The 17,500-nt window shown below is 41.4% G+C and overlaps 1 protein-coding gene across 1 annotated transcript in view; it reads left to right on the top strand.

Moving 5' to 3' along the window:
- The window catches only part of LOC133903013 (midasin-like), a 39,638-nt gene extending 23,858 nt beyond the window's left edge, over window positions 1-15,780 (top strand). Inside the window, exons 33-65 of the mRNA XM_062344346.1 lie at window positions 182-336; window positions 663-770; window positions 2,088-2,240; window positions 4,526-4,705; window positions 4,796-4,960; window positions 5,068-5,169; window positions 5,255-5,482; window positions 5,558-5,680; window positions 5,864-5,945; window positions 6,220-6,347; window positions 6,426-6,590; window positions 6,680-6,755; window positions 7,042-7,154; window positions 7,235-7,311; window positions 7,386-7,499; window positions 7,910-7,978; window positions 8,063-8,222; window positions 8,521-8,648; window positions 8,732-8,829; window positions 8,965-9,188; window positions 9,338-9,577; window positions 9,656-9,782; window positions 9,858-9,919; window positions 10,033-10,191; window positions 10,484-10,699; window positions 11,807-12,094; window positions 12,181-12,315; window positions 12,423-12,629; window positions 12,709-14,367; window positions 14,472-14,753; window positions 14,839-15,018; window positions 15,097-15,327; window positions 15,413-15,780. Of these exons, the coding sequence (XP_062200330.1) occupies window positions 182-336; window positions 663-770; window positions 2,088-2,240; window positions 4,526-4,705; window positions 4,796-4,960; window positions 5,068-5,169; window positions 5,255-5,482; window positions 5,558-5,680; window positions 5,864-5,945; window positions 6,220-6,347; window positions 6,426-6,590; window positions 6,680-6,755; window positions 7,042-7,154; window positions 7,235-7,311; window positions 7,386-7,499; window positions 7,910-7,978; window positions 8,063-8,222; window positions 8,521-8,648; window positions 8,732-8,829; window positions 8,965-9,188; window positions 9,338-9,577; window positions 9,656-9,782; window positions 9,858-9,919; window positions 10,033-10,191; window positions 10,484-10,699; window positions 11,807-12,094; window positions 12,181-12,315; window positions 12,423-12,629; window positions 12,709-14,367; window positions 14,472-14,753; window positions 14,839-15,018; window positions 15,097-15,327; window positions 15,413-15,445 (6,467 nt within the window). The 3' untranslated portion in view covers window positions 15,446-15,780. The remainder of the gene's footprint in view (window positions 1-181; window positions 337-662; window positions 771-2,087; window positions 2,241-4,525; window positions 4,706-4,795; window positions 4,961-5,067; window positions 5,170-5,254; window positions 5,483-5,557; window positions 5,681-5,863; window positions 5,946-6,219; window positions 6,348-6,425; window positions 6,591-6,679; window positions 6,756-7,041; window positions 7,155-7,234; window positions 7,312-7,385; window positions 7,500-7,909; window positions 7,979-8,062; window positions 8,223-8,520; window positions 8,649-8,731; window positions 8,830-8,964; window positions 9,189-9,337; window positions 9,578-9,655; window positions 9,783-9,857; window positions 9,920-10,032; window positions 10,192-10,483; window positions 10,700-11,806; window positions 12,095-12,180; window positions 12,316-12,422; window positions 12,630-12,708; window positions 14,368-14,471; window positions 14,754-14,838; window positions 15,019-15,096; window positions 15,328-15,412) is intronic.
- The last annotated feature ends 1,720 nt before the right edge of the window (window positions 15,781-17,500 follow it).

Below are 17,500 nucleotides of genomic sequence, written 5' to 3'. Positions count from 1 at the left end.
TTATAGTGAGACATAGCACCACCTATTACAAATCTTCGGCACTTGTGTTTCCTCACCATCAGAAGGGTCTATCTTATGATTTTTTTTTTTTTTTTTTGACTTTCGCTTTCCTTGTTGCTTCTGATAGTTCGCTCATTTCAGTAGATGATGTATACTTTTAACTTTTTTGTGTGTCATGCAGACTCTTTATCGCATACTGGGGCTGCCTGGGTGCATATAGGAGAGTTGCGCTTCCGGTTATTGTTGAGCTCATACAGTCCAGATCCTGCATTTGAATCTGCATACAAGCATTCTCATATTCTGGAAAAGATTTCACTTGTGGAGCTTGAGGGAAAGGTAAAACATCTCTTGTTACTTTGGTGCAAAGCTTGAAACGTGTCTTCTGAATAATGTAATGAGGTGCAAAGCAAGACCATAGATTCACCATGGACTGTATCATTAATTGAGCTATGTGATCCAATTTTATGTGTTTCTTTATTTGATCTTAGAAGATCCCAGTTGTAATTTTAGTGTTGAAATTATTAATTATAATATTTATCTGTTCTTTAATACATAGTGATAGTTTGCAAGATATACCTTTTTGTCAAGAAAAAAGGCTGGTTCGTCCGGATAAAAAAAGAAGGAAAAAGGCTGGCAAATTTATGGCAGCTTTTTTGTTACAGGTTCGTCATGATTGCGAGGAATTGGTTGGTTCTAGCTGCGCTGAAGATAGTCATGATCAGAAGTTGTTGCAAGAGCTGAAAACTGAAGAGAAAGACATCCGGGCAAAGGTCTTATTACAATTATATGGCATTAAGAATTTGAATAATAGAAAAAATATCCTTCGCCCATTTTCTCTTTATCCTCGTCGGTTCCGTCACTAAAACTCAAGGAGTAGCTGATGAGACGTTTTTTCAAAACAGCTTTAGCTTTTGATATCTGCTGTCAAAGATAGGGCAAGTAGTTGTAGAAACTCCTTGCTTTGACGTTGATAGACTTCTGCATGCTCTGCCGCTCGCAACCTTTTTTTTTTCTCCCATCGAATTGAGGAGGCCAAGTTTTGAGAGCAGAGCCTCTCACTTCTGAATATCAGTCATATATTTGTCGGTGTGGTACACATATCTGTCAATGTCAATTGAGTAAGAAAATTCATTCCCACTATCTTAGGAAAAGGTGAAGAGAGTTAATTATTGGGGACAGACAGAATGACAAAACAGCAGAGAATTGATTGCCACTCACTGCCTGCTAGCAGGCTTGGCCCATGAGACCTATTGTCTTATTGTCCTGGCTTACCATTTCTTCCTATTTTTTAGGTTCTAAATGTTTTAGATTTGCTTCTTTCCATTATGTGATATTCTGGAAGTTCATCATGATTCTACAAAAGTTTCTATTATTTTTGTTGTTAATTATTTCGGAACAGGTTACACTCTTCTAAACATGCATAATGTTGGTTTCTGAGCATAAGCAAAGAATAGAAAAAGTGACAAACCTTTAACAGTATATGTCCAATGCTCTTTTCATTAAACATCGATGCAACTTCTTAGTCAATGTCTTGTCTGTTAAGTTTTTAGCAATTTTCTGTCGTCGCTTTACAGTATCTCCCGACCTTTTATGTTGCATTTAGTTTCCATTCTAGGGCAGGGATACATTTGGTGAATGGTGATCGTGTTATGGGCCTTGGGCTAATAGGTTACTGTAATACGTGCTACTGTAGCGCATTGGTTCTATAGCGGCAGTAACTCTCTCTTTATCTATTAGATTAGATATTTAGTTTCCTTAAGTTAGATTAGTTTTTTAGGAATAGATAGATTAGTTTCCTTTGTCAGGGATTAGATTGATTTGGTGAGTTCTTGCGCTAATAGATAGTTATAGACATGAGCTTGCTCTGGCCATGGTGGTGATGCTATAAGTTTTTAGCTGGGTTATGGGAATTTATCTTCAGAAGATCAGATCTACTTGCCTACTGAGCCAAAATGGTGGCTCATCAGGCCTCGATATGATATAATTTTGCATTTACATATGCTTATTATTTGGCTGATGCAATCTGTTTATGCATGACTTGTAATGGAAATAAATTTGGCGTACATAACCTTGTGCCCAATTTGCAGGTTGTATTTCGACCTCAACAATCTAAGCATAAGAGTCTCGTTGCTGCATGCTTTGAGTTTGAGGACCGGCTGGCTGATTGCAAGGACTTGTTAGCTAACTTAAATTGCAAAGGAGTTGGGCAACTAGAGGTTGACAGAGTCTGCAATTGGCAGGTGTGATTTTTTTGCACTGATTTTGTTGTCTTCAGCTAGAGCCTATTTGTTATGGAGAGTGTCTTCGGCAGGAGGAGAGTCAAATTAGAGATAGAGTTGTTAGTTTAAGTTAAGAGTAAAATGCACTGGCGGTCCTCCAACTTGTCCGGGTGTGTCATCCAGATCCATGAACTTTGAAATTGCAGAATTAGCTCCCTAAACTTGTTAAGTTGTTCAACATAGGTCCAAACCGTCTCAGTCTGCATCTAGATGATTGCGTGGCATGCTGACCGTGTGCCAACGTGGCGTCTCTCATCTTCTCTCCCCCTCCCCCCTTGCTGATGCCATAGTGTTGTTCCTGTCCACCGAGCTCACTTGGGGCAGCTTGGTCCGCCGCGGTGGAGGAGAGCTCGACGGCGACGGGAGGTCAGGAAGAGCAACTAGCAGTGAGCCATGCATCCGCCATGACCTGGCTTCTCCACCCTCCTTTGCCTGGCGTCGCAGCCACACACTACCATCACCACCTTGACGTGCCTCCCAGTCATGGCGACTGCGCCGCGGCTCATGGCTACTACTCGCCACTCTGGTGCGAACCCGCCAGCCTCGTTGTTGCCACTGGGGCCAATGACGCCCTGGCCGTGCTAATTCAAAAGCTCGAAGAACGGCTTCGACAGTACGGAAACGGCAGTGGAAGTTGCGGTAATGGCATTGGTTGTCATAGAAGAAGCCAAGCATGAGCATGTGCAGCTCAGGGAGAGGGACCAGCAAGACTGGTTGAGTGACAAGCGGTTCCTCAGAAGCTCTAAGCACTTGCACACCATATGTTTGTAAAAACGCACACATCTACTTGGTGTTTGTGCCTGTCAAATTCACCATCTTTCTAGAGGTAGTCCCCAATTTGTGCAGGGCACGATGGAGGCAACTCGCTCTGGTGCCTGTGGCGCATGCGCTCATGCCGGGAGGGACAGAGGCTACACGCGCTCACGCCGGGAGGGACAGAGCCATGGCTCTGAGGCCGGACGCACCATTCCACCGAAGAAGCAGTCCCCGTCCTCTCGAACCCATCACCATGTCGCTCCCTGACGACATGGTGTCCTTCTACGGTGCCTGGGTCAGCCGTGTAGAGGAGATCATGGCAGACCTCATAGCCGCGCTGCCACCGCGACATGCTAGTGCCGTTCGGGCCTGGAGTTGCCGCTCTCCGACGGGCCTGGAGCCGTCCCGTCACACCCGTACGGCCGTATCAGTCATGGATGATCCTATGACCATAGCCGACCTCACATCCAAGCTGGATCGGATCTTGCTCGCCGTTGACCGCAACAAGGACATCGCACGCCTCCCAACACAGTTTTGCTCCCTCAATGTGGTTTTCAATCAGCTATTGAGCAAGCAGCTCGCGCTCGAGACTGGTGGCTATGGCATGAGTGATGCCGGAGGTTTTGTGCCACCACCGTCGAAGGCTGCTATGGTGTTGCGGCTGTTTGCCGTGGCAGAGGCATCTATGTCTGTTAACAAGGGTGCGAGCAGTGAGTGGAGACAGCTGAAGTCCATGACAAGGAGGAGCACCAAATCTAGCGATTGCACACGGATATCAGCGTCTGTGACAACCACCGAGAGATCCCACGTTGGCACCGACATTCACAGCTCACCGCCGAGGACTTGTGCGCGTTTGTCGGGACGACTTAGGTGTTCGCCTCGCCGGCGGCATACAACATGCCTTCAACGGTCACTCAATCTCCTGATGACAACTGCAGCCAACACCACCATCATCCTGGCCGTGACACTTCAATGCTTTCTTGCTAGCCTCGCGTTCATTCGGATGCAGCTCGAGGACGAGCTGCAAGTCGGGGGGGGGGGATGCAGTGTTATGGAGAGTATCTTCGGCATGTGGAGAATCAAATTAGATAGAGTTTGTTAGTTTAAGTTAGTTTGGTTGGATTCATTAGTTAGAGATAAGATTTGTTATTCAGTTTAGTTAGAGATAAGATTTGTTATTCAGTTTAGTTAGAGATAAGATTTGTTATTCAGTTTAGTTAGAGATAAGATTGCTAGATGAAATGTTAGGTGCCAGATCTATTTAAAGAGCTGAGGATAATCGACATTGTCAAGCAATGAATAAACAAGTTTAGTCCACATAAATTAGCTGCTCAGAGTCTCCTTGGGAGGACGAGTACGCTCTACCAGTTATCTCTACCGATTCAATCAACTAAGCCGTACCACTATTGGCCTAGGATCAATTATTCTTCTCTTTTTACCGCTCATTAACTGCAAATATATTGACTGGCCTTACAATCATATTGTGGCAGATAACATCCATGCACTTTATCATGAGGCTGACAGAAGAGTATGGGGAATATCTTGATTTGATCCAACCAGTTCAAGTTGCTGTATATGAAATGAAACTTGGCTTAGCAATTGCTCTATCTGGTTCTCTTCAGAGAGAGTATTTGAAGAAGATTAAAGAAGATGATATTGAACGAGTTCTGGTATGTATAGTTTTGCCGTTATAGTTGAATTATAACGGGCACACTTTACGATGCTGATGGTGCTACTCTTATCTTTTTTCTTTGCTGCAGGGCACAATTTGTGCTTTTATGCAGTTTCCCTCTGGATCTATTACAAAATATGGAATTGATGATCAACTAGGAACCCAATACAGTGTTTTTGGTTATGTAGATATGTTGAAGAAGCTTGCTGCTATTTCAAGTCAATTGAATGTTGGTAAAGTGACAGACAAAGTGGTTAGTGCATATAATTTCTCCTTATTCAGTTTCATGCAGCTTCATTGATCATAAGCATTTACTTTTCTGGATCTGGCTTTGAGTAATGTTTTGTGTGCTATTTGCAGAAGTCCAACTCTGAAATGCTAGTTTCGATACATCATATTTCTTTAGTAAGAACAACATATTGTGTGAGTTGTTCCCTTATTATGGATAAAGCATCTTATCTGGTATGTACTTTTATAGTCATGTTATCGTGAATTATTCTCCTTAAAGGGAAAGCTGTTGGTGTCTCTTACCAGTTTCTTTTTCCAGTCATTGAAGGATACCTTCGATCATTTTACAAGCATGTGGATCGACATGAAATCTCGTTTGAAGGCTAAAGAAAATGATGATTCTCAGTATTACAAGTTCAGATCGCGAATGATCGATGTACAAGACATTTTTAAAGAAGATGTGCCGTCACTTTCAGATGTGAACTCAGAAGGCAACGATGTACCAGACAATGAGGAACAATTAGAGCATGAATTTAATAAAATTATGGTATCCCCACATGTTCTTCTTATGGATGTCCATATTTCACTTTGCATATTGATGTAATAATCTTATTTGTTTCAGGAGAGAATCAATGAGGATGATGACGCTGTTGAAGACACTTGGGATCTCATACCAGAGTCTGCTCTGAAATCTATTGCAACCATACATGACCAATTGTTTGGTTCCCCAGATCTTTTTGAGAAGGTATGGTAAATTGATGCATTTTTTGGTTGTTCACAGGGATTGAGAATAGTTTATGCATTTATGCCTGCTGATATTTTTTTTTATTTCATAGAGCGATAATGAATAAGGAACTACTATGTAATCTGTTTGTGTTATCGTGTACAATTTTATAGCTAATCAACAATTTTCTTGTATTTTTTTCAGCCTAGCAAATGCCAAATTAGTGATGCGCAGAAAATTCAATCTTTCATAGAATCATATGAGCTGGGAACAAGAATACTGAAAGGTAATACTATGGCTTATTATTTCAAACAGTGCTGAGAACCGTCTCGTCCTAGAAAGGCAAACCTTCGCTCGGTTGGTAGAGCCTCCAATTGAGAGGCCGCCTAACTAGGCTTGAATCCGGGTGCTCGCAGGTTGTGTGTGAGTACCTCCCTAAAGGGTTCGGTACTCCCCTCTCATAAGACAAAGCTAGGGGAACGTCTTCTCCCTGTGGTCGAGTTTTTTATTTCACGGTGCTGTATGTAGAACTTGGCTTACATTTTGTTATTATTTTTCAGACCTGCCTGAATTAACATGTTCTATATTTGATGAGAAGCTCATGCCTGAGCATCTATTTCGTGTTTGTCTGGAATATCAACGAACTTGTGCAACTTCTCCAGACTGCAGTGGTTATAATGCTTACAAGGTATGACACTATCATTCAGATTATACCTTGATGTCCATTGGTTCCTTTTGATGTATTTAGAAGCTTTGCTTATTGCAGGACCCGAATCCTTCTATGTTGTTCAAAATGGTTGAGCCACTAACTACACTTCAAGAGAAAGTTAGATACTATTTGGATGAATGGCCTGAGCATCCGGGTCTTCTGAAAGTATTGGACATAATTGCTTCCCTTGTAGCAATGCCCCTGAGCACGCCACTCTCGAAGGTCCGTTATCCAATAAATGTTTGTGTAATAATAACACGCTGTTAACTACTAAGTAGTTCTGTTTTTCTGTTACATTTTTTATTCTTAAGGCCTTACTTGGATTGCAACTGCTGGCTGGGAAAGCTCAAACGTTGCAGGAAAATGACTCCAAGTTCTTTCTAAAAGGTAAGGCTGAATCTTCGCTAACCTTTGGCTGTGTACACTTTCAAATGTAAATGCTTATATTGCAGTTCGTAATGTAGTTGTCCTTTGCTCCTCGCGCTTTATCCAAAAAAAGGGCCTTGTACTGTCTATTTACTAATGCTTAATAGATTTCTCATCTACTCTCTGTTCGGGCATCATAATCGGCTTTTCATTTATGGTGGTGACTGGTGACATGCCCAACATCTCAAAAAGCCTCAGGCAAAACTTAAAACAGTTTTGTATCGTCTTAATCTCCTTCTCTTCGCAGATCATCTTGCACCTATATTCTTGCTTGTGTATTCGTGGCAAAGGCTTGAGTTAGATTGTTGGCCTATACTGCTTGAGGAGGTCCAGGGAAAGTACGAGACAAATGCTGTAAAAGTGAGTTTTTATAACTAATATACGTGTTTGTTTATTATTGCTTGATTGTTGGCTAACAGAATATTCTTGGATTTGCGCAGCTGTGGTTTCCGCTGCGAGCAGTACTTGCTCAGACTTGTGGGATTCCAACGGATAATGACTTATCTATTATCAAAAGGTATGCATATGCTTCTGCTCTCCCTTCCTAGCAGTGTATATGTTTTCTAATGTAAATGTGGTCCATAAATTCAGTGTCGAGGAATTTGTTCAAACATCAAATCTTGGAGAATTCAAGAGACGCTTGCATCTTCTCCTCGCGTTACATGGTGAGATTTCTGGTGGTGCTAGTGTGGGTGCTTATTCAAGGTGAGATCAAGACTTTGATCTGTATTGCTTCAATAAGCTATAAGTGTTTGCTTTGATTCATCTAATACTCCCTCCAGTCACAATTACTTGTTGTTTTGGACATCAATAGCTTTTAAAATAGTTAGTTTGGAAACATGAAAATCATATTTGTAGATTGTTCTTGAAGAATACTTTCATAATCTTGTAAATTTATTAGATTTTATAAATATATTTTAGTAGAAGATAGTGGTCAAAGTCACACATTGGAGACCGTGTCATGTTCAAAACGTCAAGTATTTTTGACTGAAGGGAGTAGTTGATTACAACTGTTTATATCATTTCGCTTCTCCCATTATAGTCATGTTTTGCTCATGATGAAAATTAGCTTTGTTAATGTACACTATTTCCTAACATTTTTCCACTCTTGGCAGTACTCCAGTGAAGAAAATTCAGAATATTCTGTACACTGTTTTTGGCTACTACATGCAATTCTTGTCACTGTAAGTCACTCTGTAATTTATGTGAAGTATTTCCCTGGTTCATTTTTCCATGGTTCGTTCTGATAGAATTTTTCACAACTCAAGTGTTCTTGGGCAAATTGGAGCTGTTAAAGGATCCATTGAGAAGGAGTTGAAAGTTCAGGTCAAGCTGTACAGCTGGGAGCAAGCGCCATATAGTACAGCTTCTATTGAAAATTTCAAGAGGACTAGGCGAAAGATCTTTAAGCTTCTGCAACGGTTCAATGTATGTACTGATTACTTGATGTATTCGTTATTTCATTTTACTATGAAAGCATTTATTTGTAAGATTGGCAAGTTCATTGGCAGCCAATGCCATTATTATTGCTGCACAAACATCAGCATTATTGAACTAGTTTGTGACTTTCTCTAGTTAGAATTATAATTGCATCTGTATGTCTCTAGAAACTAGGAAGCAACCTGTTAGGTCCTAGGGTTATTTTTTACTGTTCGAACATTTATGTTTATATTCACTAGCTATTTTGGATAACACCTTTGATGTGCTATTTCATGTTTTTTTATAGGATATTTTGCAAAAACCTGTCATCGTTCTACTAAATGAAGAAGCCACGGCAAGGAAAGTTCCATGTTGGCTTGATCCTCAGAGACCTGAATCACAGTTTCCTGTTGATACTGAAAAATTTAACAAAAGGTGGTCCCGTAACGTCGACCAGATTAGAAATTATTAATTCTTAATTATCACACCTATTTATGTTGTTTTGCTCTGTCTGCCAGGTTTTCGTGGTACAGCAAGTGGGCTAGTCAGACATCTTTATCATTACAAACTTTGCAGCATACAAATGGTACTGCTATTGGAGTTCCTACTGTCAAAGGTCAACCCCAACCCACACACACACTCACTCACACACACACACACACACACACACGCACACACACACACATGTTTTCATCTTTCTTTTTCCTCTCAATGTGTGATTGTGGTTTGGTCCGAATTATTTTGTTGGCAGAATATGCGGATGTTATACACAATGTGAATCGCCGACAGGATGAAGCCGAACTTAATGACAGATTGAAATTCTATTGGGCTGCACTTGAGAGAATTTGTGGGGCAGCTAATTTTGCTAATACACTGAAGCATGGGAAAAAGAACCAGAAGAAAACTGCTCTATCCACTCTGTTCAAAACTCTCGAGGAATGCGGACTATCAAAGAACAAGCCGATGGGTCATGAGGTACTTTGATGCTATAAAACTAGATTCCCCCTTTCCCTGCTTTTATCTAGCTCTACTGTTACTGAAAGCATGTTTCCCTTGACATTTCTTGTACTCCTTTGCTGAAATAAAAGAGCTTTTACAAATTATAATTTTTATCTTACTTCCAGTGGGGAGATGATCTGGCTGCACCAAGTCCATTGTTCTTGGAGCATTCCTATGATGTGGCACACTTGCTCCAGCAAGCGAGCTCACAGATAGCGCCGGAAGATGTTAGTATCGTTCATTCTACAGTGTTGACCACAGATAACTGGAAGCATGCAAATCAGCAATACTTCAAATGTTTGGCAATGATGCAACAACTTCGACAAGTTTCCTTGAAATTTAACAAAGATCTAGGTTTAGAGGAGGTCAGTTCTTCTTTTGATATTTTGATACTCTAGATGAGCACACATCAATTTTGCATTTATGCTTTGAGCAACTTGCAGGTTAACAGGGCCACATCCTTTATGAATCATCTGATGACCATGTTGTCTGAACAAAGGCATCTTGCTTATAATCTATTTGATCAGCTGAACCAGTTTCGGCATGTTATTTTCATGTTAGGTTCTGGAGGTACTTCTTGACTTATGCAGCTTCTTTTTTGGGCTTCAAAATTAATTAGCAAAACTTACATGTTGTTTTTTATAGGAGAGAGTAAATCTCTATCATCACGCCAAAATGTGCTGCTAAATTCCATGTGGCAGCAAAAGGTACGGTTTCTGCCAGTTAAGTTTTTGAAGCTGTATGGATTTACAATTTTGGCTCGTCTTTTGCTATTTTTTCTGCACCTGGGTAATGCATCTTTTCGCTGTTTTTTATGCAGAAATTGTTTGACAGTGTACTGACAATAACCATGGACACCAACTTGTTGCTCAGAAGCTTCAAGGATTGCCATTATACCTCCTGTAACAACATCAATGGAGAGGTTGCAGCGATGTCAACTCTTCTTGAAGAGTTCATTCCAAGATTTTCTGAATCTAAGGTAAACTTGCCCGTTTCTGTTGTCTCATAGGGGTGGTGGCCTGTTTCACCTATCTTCAGCTTATGGGCTTATAGCAAATCCAAGATCGAACAGGGATCTTACTTTTGGGTCCATCCAATAATCTTAAACCCTGTTCCAATAGAAGCTCCAAATAAATTTAATCTGATGCGATGTGCCTTTGGGGTTATTAGCTTAAGCCACGTGCAAGCTTTCTTGTTTAAGTGGATACAACTAAGCCAAAGAATAAACATTCCTCAGTGATATGTGTCTAGTAACTCTCTCTTTTTTGCAGGATTTATTAGATAAATGCTTACTTGGATCCAATAATATATTGGCTGGTGCATGTAAGAATATGCCTCTTGTTACAAGAGAGATGGAGCAACTTGTTGCTGAGAATTGCCTGCTTATAGATAAGTTTAGACAAGACATGCTGGTTCAGTATGACAATGATATTTCAATGAGATCCGTTAAGAAAGTTCTTCTGTCCCGCTTGGAAGAATTGTTGAAGGTTTGTTCTGCTACGTACATGAATGCTTAATGCCAAAATGGCCATAGATGCATTATTGAAATTTTTCTTTTTTTTCTTTTTCTTTTTAATAACCGGATCCCCACCCCGGGGCCTTCATTGGAGGCCTTAAATGGGGCGTGTGCGAGACAGGGGCCTCAAGCCCCCGCCGGTTCGGCACCTCCCTTGATGCCTTACCACCGGACCCCTTGTCCGTTCGCTTATTGAAATTTTTCTTACTTTTAGTTTTCCTATTTTCTTGTTTTAGGAATGAGTATGCTGTATATGTTTAATTTCCTACTATTTCCGCGATCCACGATGCATTTTTTGTGTCTGTGTGTGGGAGGGGGGGGGGGGGGGAGGGATGTGCAGTGGTGACTGGGACAGCATATCTTTGGGCGGTGTGTCCAAGCGGCACGGGTTAGAACATGACTGGTGCTCGCACAAATGCGGTGGCACGAGTAGCGCTGGCTTGGTGATGCCTGTGCTTCGGCAGTGGTGACTGGGACCGGTGGACGGCATAATGCAATAGTGGGCGAGGCGATGGCATTGCAGATGAGGTAGATCACAGCCTATTTGAGGTTTGGTCACTGCAGTCGGACTACGACAGCCACCTGCGTTGCACCACTTTGACGAAAAGCCAATCGTGTGAGAGCAGCCCGGGCTCAAGGGTAAGAAGGCTCAATGTACCAATGCAGATTGTGCATCCAAGCTGTCTTGACTTGAGCGGTGCTGTCTTGGGCGGTACTACGCTCTGGCTTGAGTGGTGTCGCAAGCATCGATAGTTGTCAGTTTTTGCAGTGGTGGAGGGAGATGAAGAGCTCAACCTTGGGATGGATGAGGAGAGGAGAGATGGAAAAGATAATAAGAGATAGGGAGTGGTGAGGAAGAAGAAGGGTGCTCGAAGTGGCAAATAAACCCTAACCCCCCCCCCCCCCCTCCCTCATTTTTTGAGATCACCGCCTTTTTTCTTTTGTTTCATCACAGAATTTACTATTGTCCAAATACTGCATATTGATTTAACTGGGCATTTCCCTTTTATTATATGGATCATTCGTGCTTAAATAAGCTTTTAGTTCTTTTGTGCTTAAATATTCATTACTTTTGCAGGGTAAGATGACAATGGAGAACCCCAGAGAAGTTAATGATGACAATCATAGACTATGCTCTGATGTCCTTCAAAAGCCTGAAGCTTCATATGCAGAAATTTTGAAGGAAACTTTCATGCTAGCTGTTGGTGTTGTAGGAAAGCTCACTGAGCTTGCAATATCCAATAATGGTGCTGAAGATTCACCAGTGGGGTCTATTACATCATGGAAAGATATTTTGCAGTCATATTTCGTGAATCTTAAATTGGACCGTATCTGTGATGCTAGTGAAAAGCTTTGTATTATAGTGGTTTGTTCCTTCACCTTTTACTCCTTCTGTTTTCTTATCTTTATAATTTTGTGTTATACCATCTGATTTTTATTGTTTGCCAACAGAGGAGCCTGGTTGACTATAAACCTGAGATACGTTCTAGTATAGAGGTGCACTTAATGCATCTTCATGCTTGGTTGGGTGTGATCCTGTCATCAGCCGAAGGGATACTTTCTGAACTTTTAGAAGCACACATAACAGTAAGCACTTCATGTTTGGAGGAACTTCAGACTCGTCCTCAATTTTTTTTTGGTGTAAAATAATGTTTGATTTTGTTTTTCTAAAGACCTTTTTCTTTTGGTTTCAGACATCAGAAATGACTCGTGCACTTGGGGACTTTTTAATTTATCTATTCACGGAGGGCTTTGGTTCCACAGAAGATACATCTGAAGATGCTGATGATGAACGACAACAAGATGCATTAGGAACTGGAACTGGCATGGGTGAAGGGGAAGGTCAAGAGAGTGCTACCTCTAAAATAGATGATATATCACAAATTGAGGGGACTGAAAAAGTTAGTGTGCTCAAGTAAATACTTCTAATTGTAACAGTTTCTGTATGCTTCATTGAAGCTAACCTTTGGTGTTGAGCAGGATGCTATGTGTAAGCCAGATCAAGCTCCCAAGGATGATGATAACGCAGTTGAAATGCCAGAGGATTTTGCTGCAGAATTATCTGATGTTTCTGAGGATCCTGACGGCAATAACTCGGCTGATGAAGATGAAGATATGAACCTGGATAACCAGATGGGTGATACTGGTGATGCAAGCGAAGTGGTTGGCAAAAAATCTTGGGATAAGGATGAAGATGATGATCCCAAGACTTCTACTGAGAAATATGAGTCTGGTTCATCGGCCAAAGGGACAGAGCAGAATGATAGGGAACCGAGAGCTAAGGATGAAGATTGTGTTGAGGGGGAAGATCCTATGGAAATGGATTATGATGAGCAAGGCAAGAATAATAATTTGGAAGATGAACCTAGTACCTGTGAGGAAACTGATCTGGATGCTGATGATATCATGAACAAAGCTGATGCATATGATGACCGAACAGGACCTGAACTCCCTGAACCAGAGATTGATTCCGAGGATGTCGACACGGAGAGACAAGAACAAACTGACGAGAGAGATGCTGACAATGAAGAAATTGGTTCAGAAGAGGCGGAACAAGCAGAAGAGAAATCAGATGATATGGATGAAGGAGATACAGCACAACATGGTGACAGCGTGGTTGATAATGAAGGGGAGCATGTTGAAGATGCAAACATGGAGCCAAATAACATAGACAAACAACAATTGGACAAGATTGACTCACTTATGCATCCTTCACTAGGTATACAGCCTGACAATGTGCAACTAGACTCTAACAGAGAATCTGAATCAAATTTAGCCAACAGCAGTGATATGAACGGTGCAGCTGCTCCTTCAGTTCATTTTTCAGGAAATGAAGTGCCCAATCTGGAAGTATCTATGCCCAACACTGGTGACGATTCACGATTATTGTCCAACTCCAAGCCAGAGATGCAAAATGATGCTTCACAGTCGCACATCAAACAAACAAATCCTTTCAGGAGCATTGGGGATGCATTGGAGGATTGGAAAGAACGAGCCAGAGTCTCAGCAGATACCCAGGATCATCAACCAGAAACTGAACATCATAGTGATGAGAATGCTGCTGAATTTCGTTATGTGCCTGAGGGCGAGCAGAGCACCTCTCAGGCATTGGGTGCCGCAACAGCTGATCAAATCAATGATCACACACAAATCAAACAATCTTCCTTGGAAGATGAAAGCCATGTCAGAAAAGCAGAACAAACTGATGAGAAGGTACCTGGAGATGATAACCCTCAAGTGCCTCATCTTCAAGCTTCACAAGCTCGTACCAGCATGTCTGAAAATGCCAACGAATTTGAGGACAGAGAGATTCAAACTGATACGTCCATCCAAGATTTAGTTGAAGGCAGAAACGATAATACTTTTGGAGATCTTGTTTCCTTCAAACAACCCCCAGCAGATGACCAAATAGCTATACTTGATGGCCTAACCATTGACAAGGAATTGCCTACTCAGATGGATCTGGACATTGTTGATGCAGAAACGGAAAGGGCTATTGTGGACTGGAAAAATCTCGAACTGGCAACCATGAAATTGTCCCAAGAACTGGCTGAGCAGTTGCGGATGGTCATGGAAGCAACTCTTGCAAGTAAGCTTCAAGGGGACTACAGAACTGGAAAGAGAATAAACATGAAGAAGGTACTTTTATTTCCAATGAACTTATCACATGCTTGACATGTTTTCTTTTCCCCTTTAAAGGGATGTTCACTTGTATGGTGTGACACAACTATTAATTTTTTCAGGTTATTCCATATATTGCAAGTTATTTCCGCAGGGACAAGATATGGTTGCGCCGAACTAAACCCAATAAACGGAATTACCAAGTGGTTATTGCTGTTGATGACTCACGAAGTATGTCTGAGGGCAAGTGCGGAAAAGTTGCTATTGAGGCATTAGTTACAGTTTGCCGTGCTATGTCGCAGCTTGAGGTTGGACAGTTTGCAGTTGCAAGTTTTGGAAAAAAGGGAAATGTTAGAGAGTTACATGATTTTGATCAGATCTTCAATGGAGAAGCTGGAGTCAATGTAGGTTGATGGCCCGTATGTTTCCTTTGTCTTCGTTATTGTTTAGAACTTACATAACTGTTGCTCTTTCTTGCTCCCGTTACAGATGATCTCTAGTTTGTCCTTCGAGCAAGATAACAAAATTGAGGATCAACCGGTTGCTGATCTCTTGATGCATCTGAACACAATGCTTGATACTGCCGTGGCAAGGGCACGCGCACCATCAGGACAGAATCCACTTCAGCAACTCATACTGATAATATCTGATGGCAAGTTCCATGAAAAGGTAACAATTGTTCTGTCAGTTTCGCTTGTAGCTCCAATACTGCCTATCCCTTCGGTTCTGAAGTCGGCTCTCTAACAGGAAAATCTGAAGCGTCATGTCAGAGATGTTCTCAACAGAAAGAGAATGGTGGCTTATGTTCTCCTCGATAGCCCCGGGGATTCTATCATGAATCTGATGGAAGCACGCTTTGAACAGAACGGCGAGGGGGTAACTCTTGGAAGATACATGGATTCCTTTCCGTTCCCGTACTACGTTATGCTGAATAACATTGAAGCGCTTCCTTGCACACTGGCTGACTTGCTTAGACAGGTATGGTGTAGCACATTTTATGTCCTGTCATTCATTAGCAAAACGGATGCCCTACTCATCTCTGTTATTTTATTATGCCGTGCAGTGGTTTGAGCTCATGCAGAGCGCCAACGAGTGATCCTTTGGGGACGTGGGCTGACCAAATTTTCCAGAGGGGATGCCGTTGTGCTTTTCGCTGTACAGCAAACTGGGGAGTGGATTCATACACGTCAACGTGTTGTCTAGCTTCTTCTTTTTTTTTCTTTTTTTCTTTTTTCTTTTTTTGTGGCTTCGGCCTAACGGTTTGTAGCCTCAGGCCTGATTCTGTACAAAATGAACCACAGATCCTTGTAAATCGTTTCTGAAAAAAAAAATGGCGTAGAATTTTCTTGCTCACTTGCTATTTTCAACATTGGGCTTCGTCAACTACGTCTGTCAGCTACAAGTGAATGCACGGGACACATGAACACCGTCCATGCACACCAACGCATCCTTTAAGTGCAATAAAAAATTCTTTCCTTTAGCATGAGGAAGTCATGATGTACTATTTTTTTACATACGGTTATTTATTTCTGACCGCTTGTACTATTGTTTTTCAAACAATTCATTAAAACTTGTAAAATTTATAAATAATTCATACAAATTTCAAATGAGATAAACTTTTTATATAACTTTATAGTTTAATCTGTACTATCACATGATGTTAAGGTCGACAAGTGGAAATAAAAGTATAATAAATTTGATGAGTTACCTCTCAGACAGCAACACCCTCAATAAAGAACAGTTTTCGAGAGCAAAAACTTGTTTAGTCCCAAAATTTAATTTTAGGTTATAGTAACATGAATGAGACCAACAACATGTAATAGTACACATTATACTATAAATTTACATAAAAAGTTCATCTCATTTAGAGTTTATATGAATTATTTATGAATTTTGTAAGTTTAATAAATTGTCTAAAAAATCAATAGTACATACGGTCAGCAATATATAACCGTATGTACTAACTATCCGGATCTGAAAAATTAGTATACTGTTTGAAAAATCAATAGTATAGACGGGTCACTAGTATAAATAGTTTCAGCCCTTTCTCCTTCCAAACTTTTGCCGCCACTAAGTCTTTCCCTAACCACCTCCTCTCTACGACAACCGTTCTCCGGCGACTTCCCTAATGACTCCTCCCTAGCCTGTGCTCCTCCCCATCGATCCGCCCCCAGCGATGATGACCTCCCTCCACGGCCTTCTCGACGACCTAGCGACCACAGCGTTCTTGACAACCCCGGCCTCCCAATTCCTCCCTATCGTCCCTGTCGACCCCGACATACGTCGTCACCTGATGCCAAACAATGCCTCCAATCGTCGCCTGATGCCTCATGTCGACGCCCGTCGATGCCACTCGCCGCCCTCCTCGACGAACCAGCCATTGCTCCTCCCACCATGACTCCGGTAAGAACCTAGGCGCCTTCATGCACAGGACAGTGAGATCCCACTCAATACATTTTCTGCTCCGCCTTCGTGCAGCCTAGTTCTGGCCCGTGGCCGAGGGCACCATGGCGGTGAGAACCTTGGCATCCCTAACTCCCATGTGTAGGATTGCATGGATGGGAAACGTGTAGGCCGTAACCCTGCCAAAATTTGTTGGTGCATTTTATAAGATTGAACATGTTTCTTGGTGCATTTCTTGGTGCAGGGATTAGTAATGTGTAGGATTAGGAAATAAGTTAGCTTTTGCAGTAACCATACCGGTTAGCTTAAAATTTTGAAATCTGAAATACTGTACTTGTATATCAATGGTAAATACTGTACTTAGAAAATAAAAACCTCCTCTTTGCTTCGATGGTACAGTATTTCAGATTTCAGACATTTCAGATTTCAAATTTTAAAGCTAACCGGTATGGTCACCGTAAAAGCTAACTTATTTTCCAATCCTACACATTTCTAATCCCTGCACCAAGAAATGCAACAAGAAACATGTTCAATCTTATAAAATGGTAAAAATTGGTGATAGTTTCTTCCGTTATATACATCATCTCTCTTCATAAAAAAATTACCTAATGAAACATAAGAATGTCACATCTGCGTAGTGAAATATGTTGAATGAAAATGAGGTAGAAAACAATTCTTATTTAGATAAAAGCTCAAATGCGCCAAGCAATTAGCCAGCTATATCCTTCTATGGTACAATTTATCGGCT

The sequence above is a fragment of the Phragmites australis genome, chromosome 21 (genome assembly GCF_958298935.1).
Source record: "Phragmites australis chromosome 21, lpPhrAust1.1, whole genome shotgun sequence".
Classification (NCBI taxonomy): domain Eukaryota; kingdom Viridiplantae; phylum Streptophyta; class Magnoliopsida; order Poales; family Poaceae; genus Phragmites; species Phragmites australis.
This window is presented reverse-complemented; position numbering and strand designations above follow the sequence as displayed.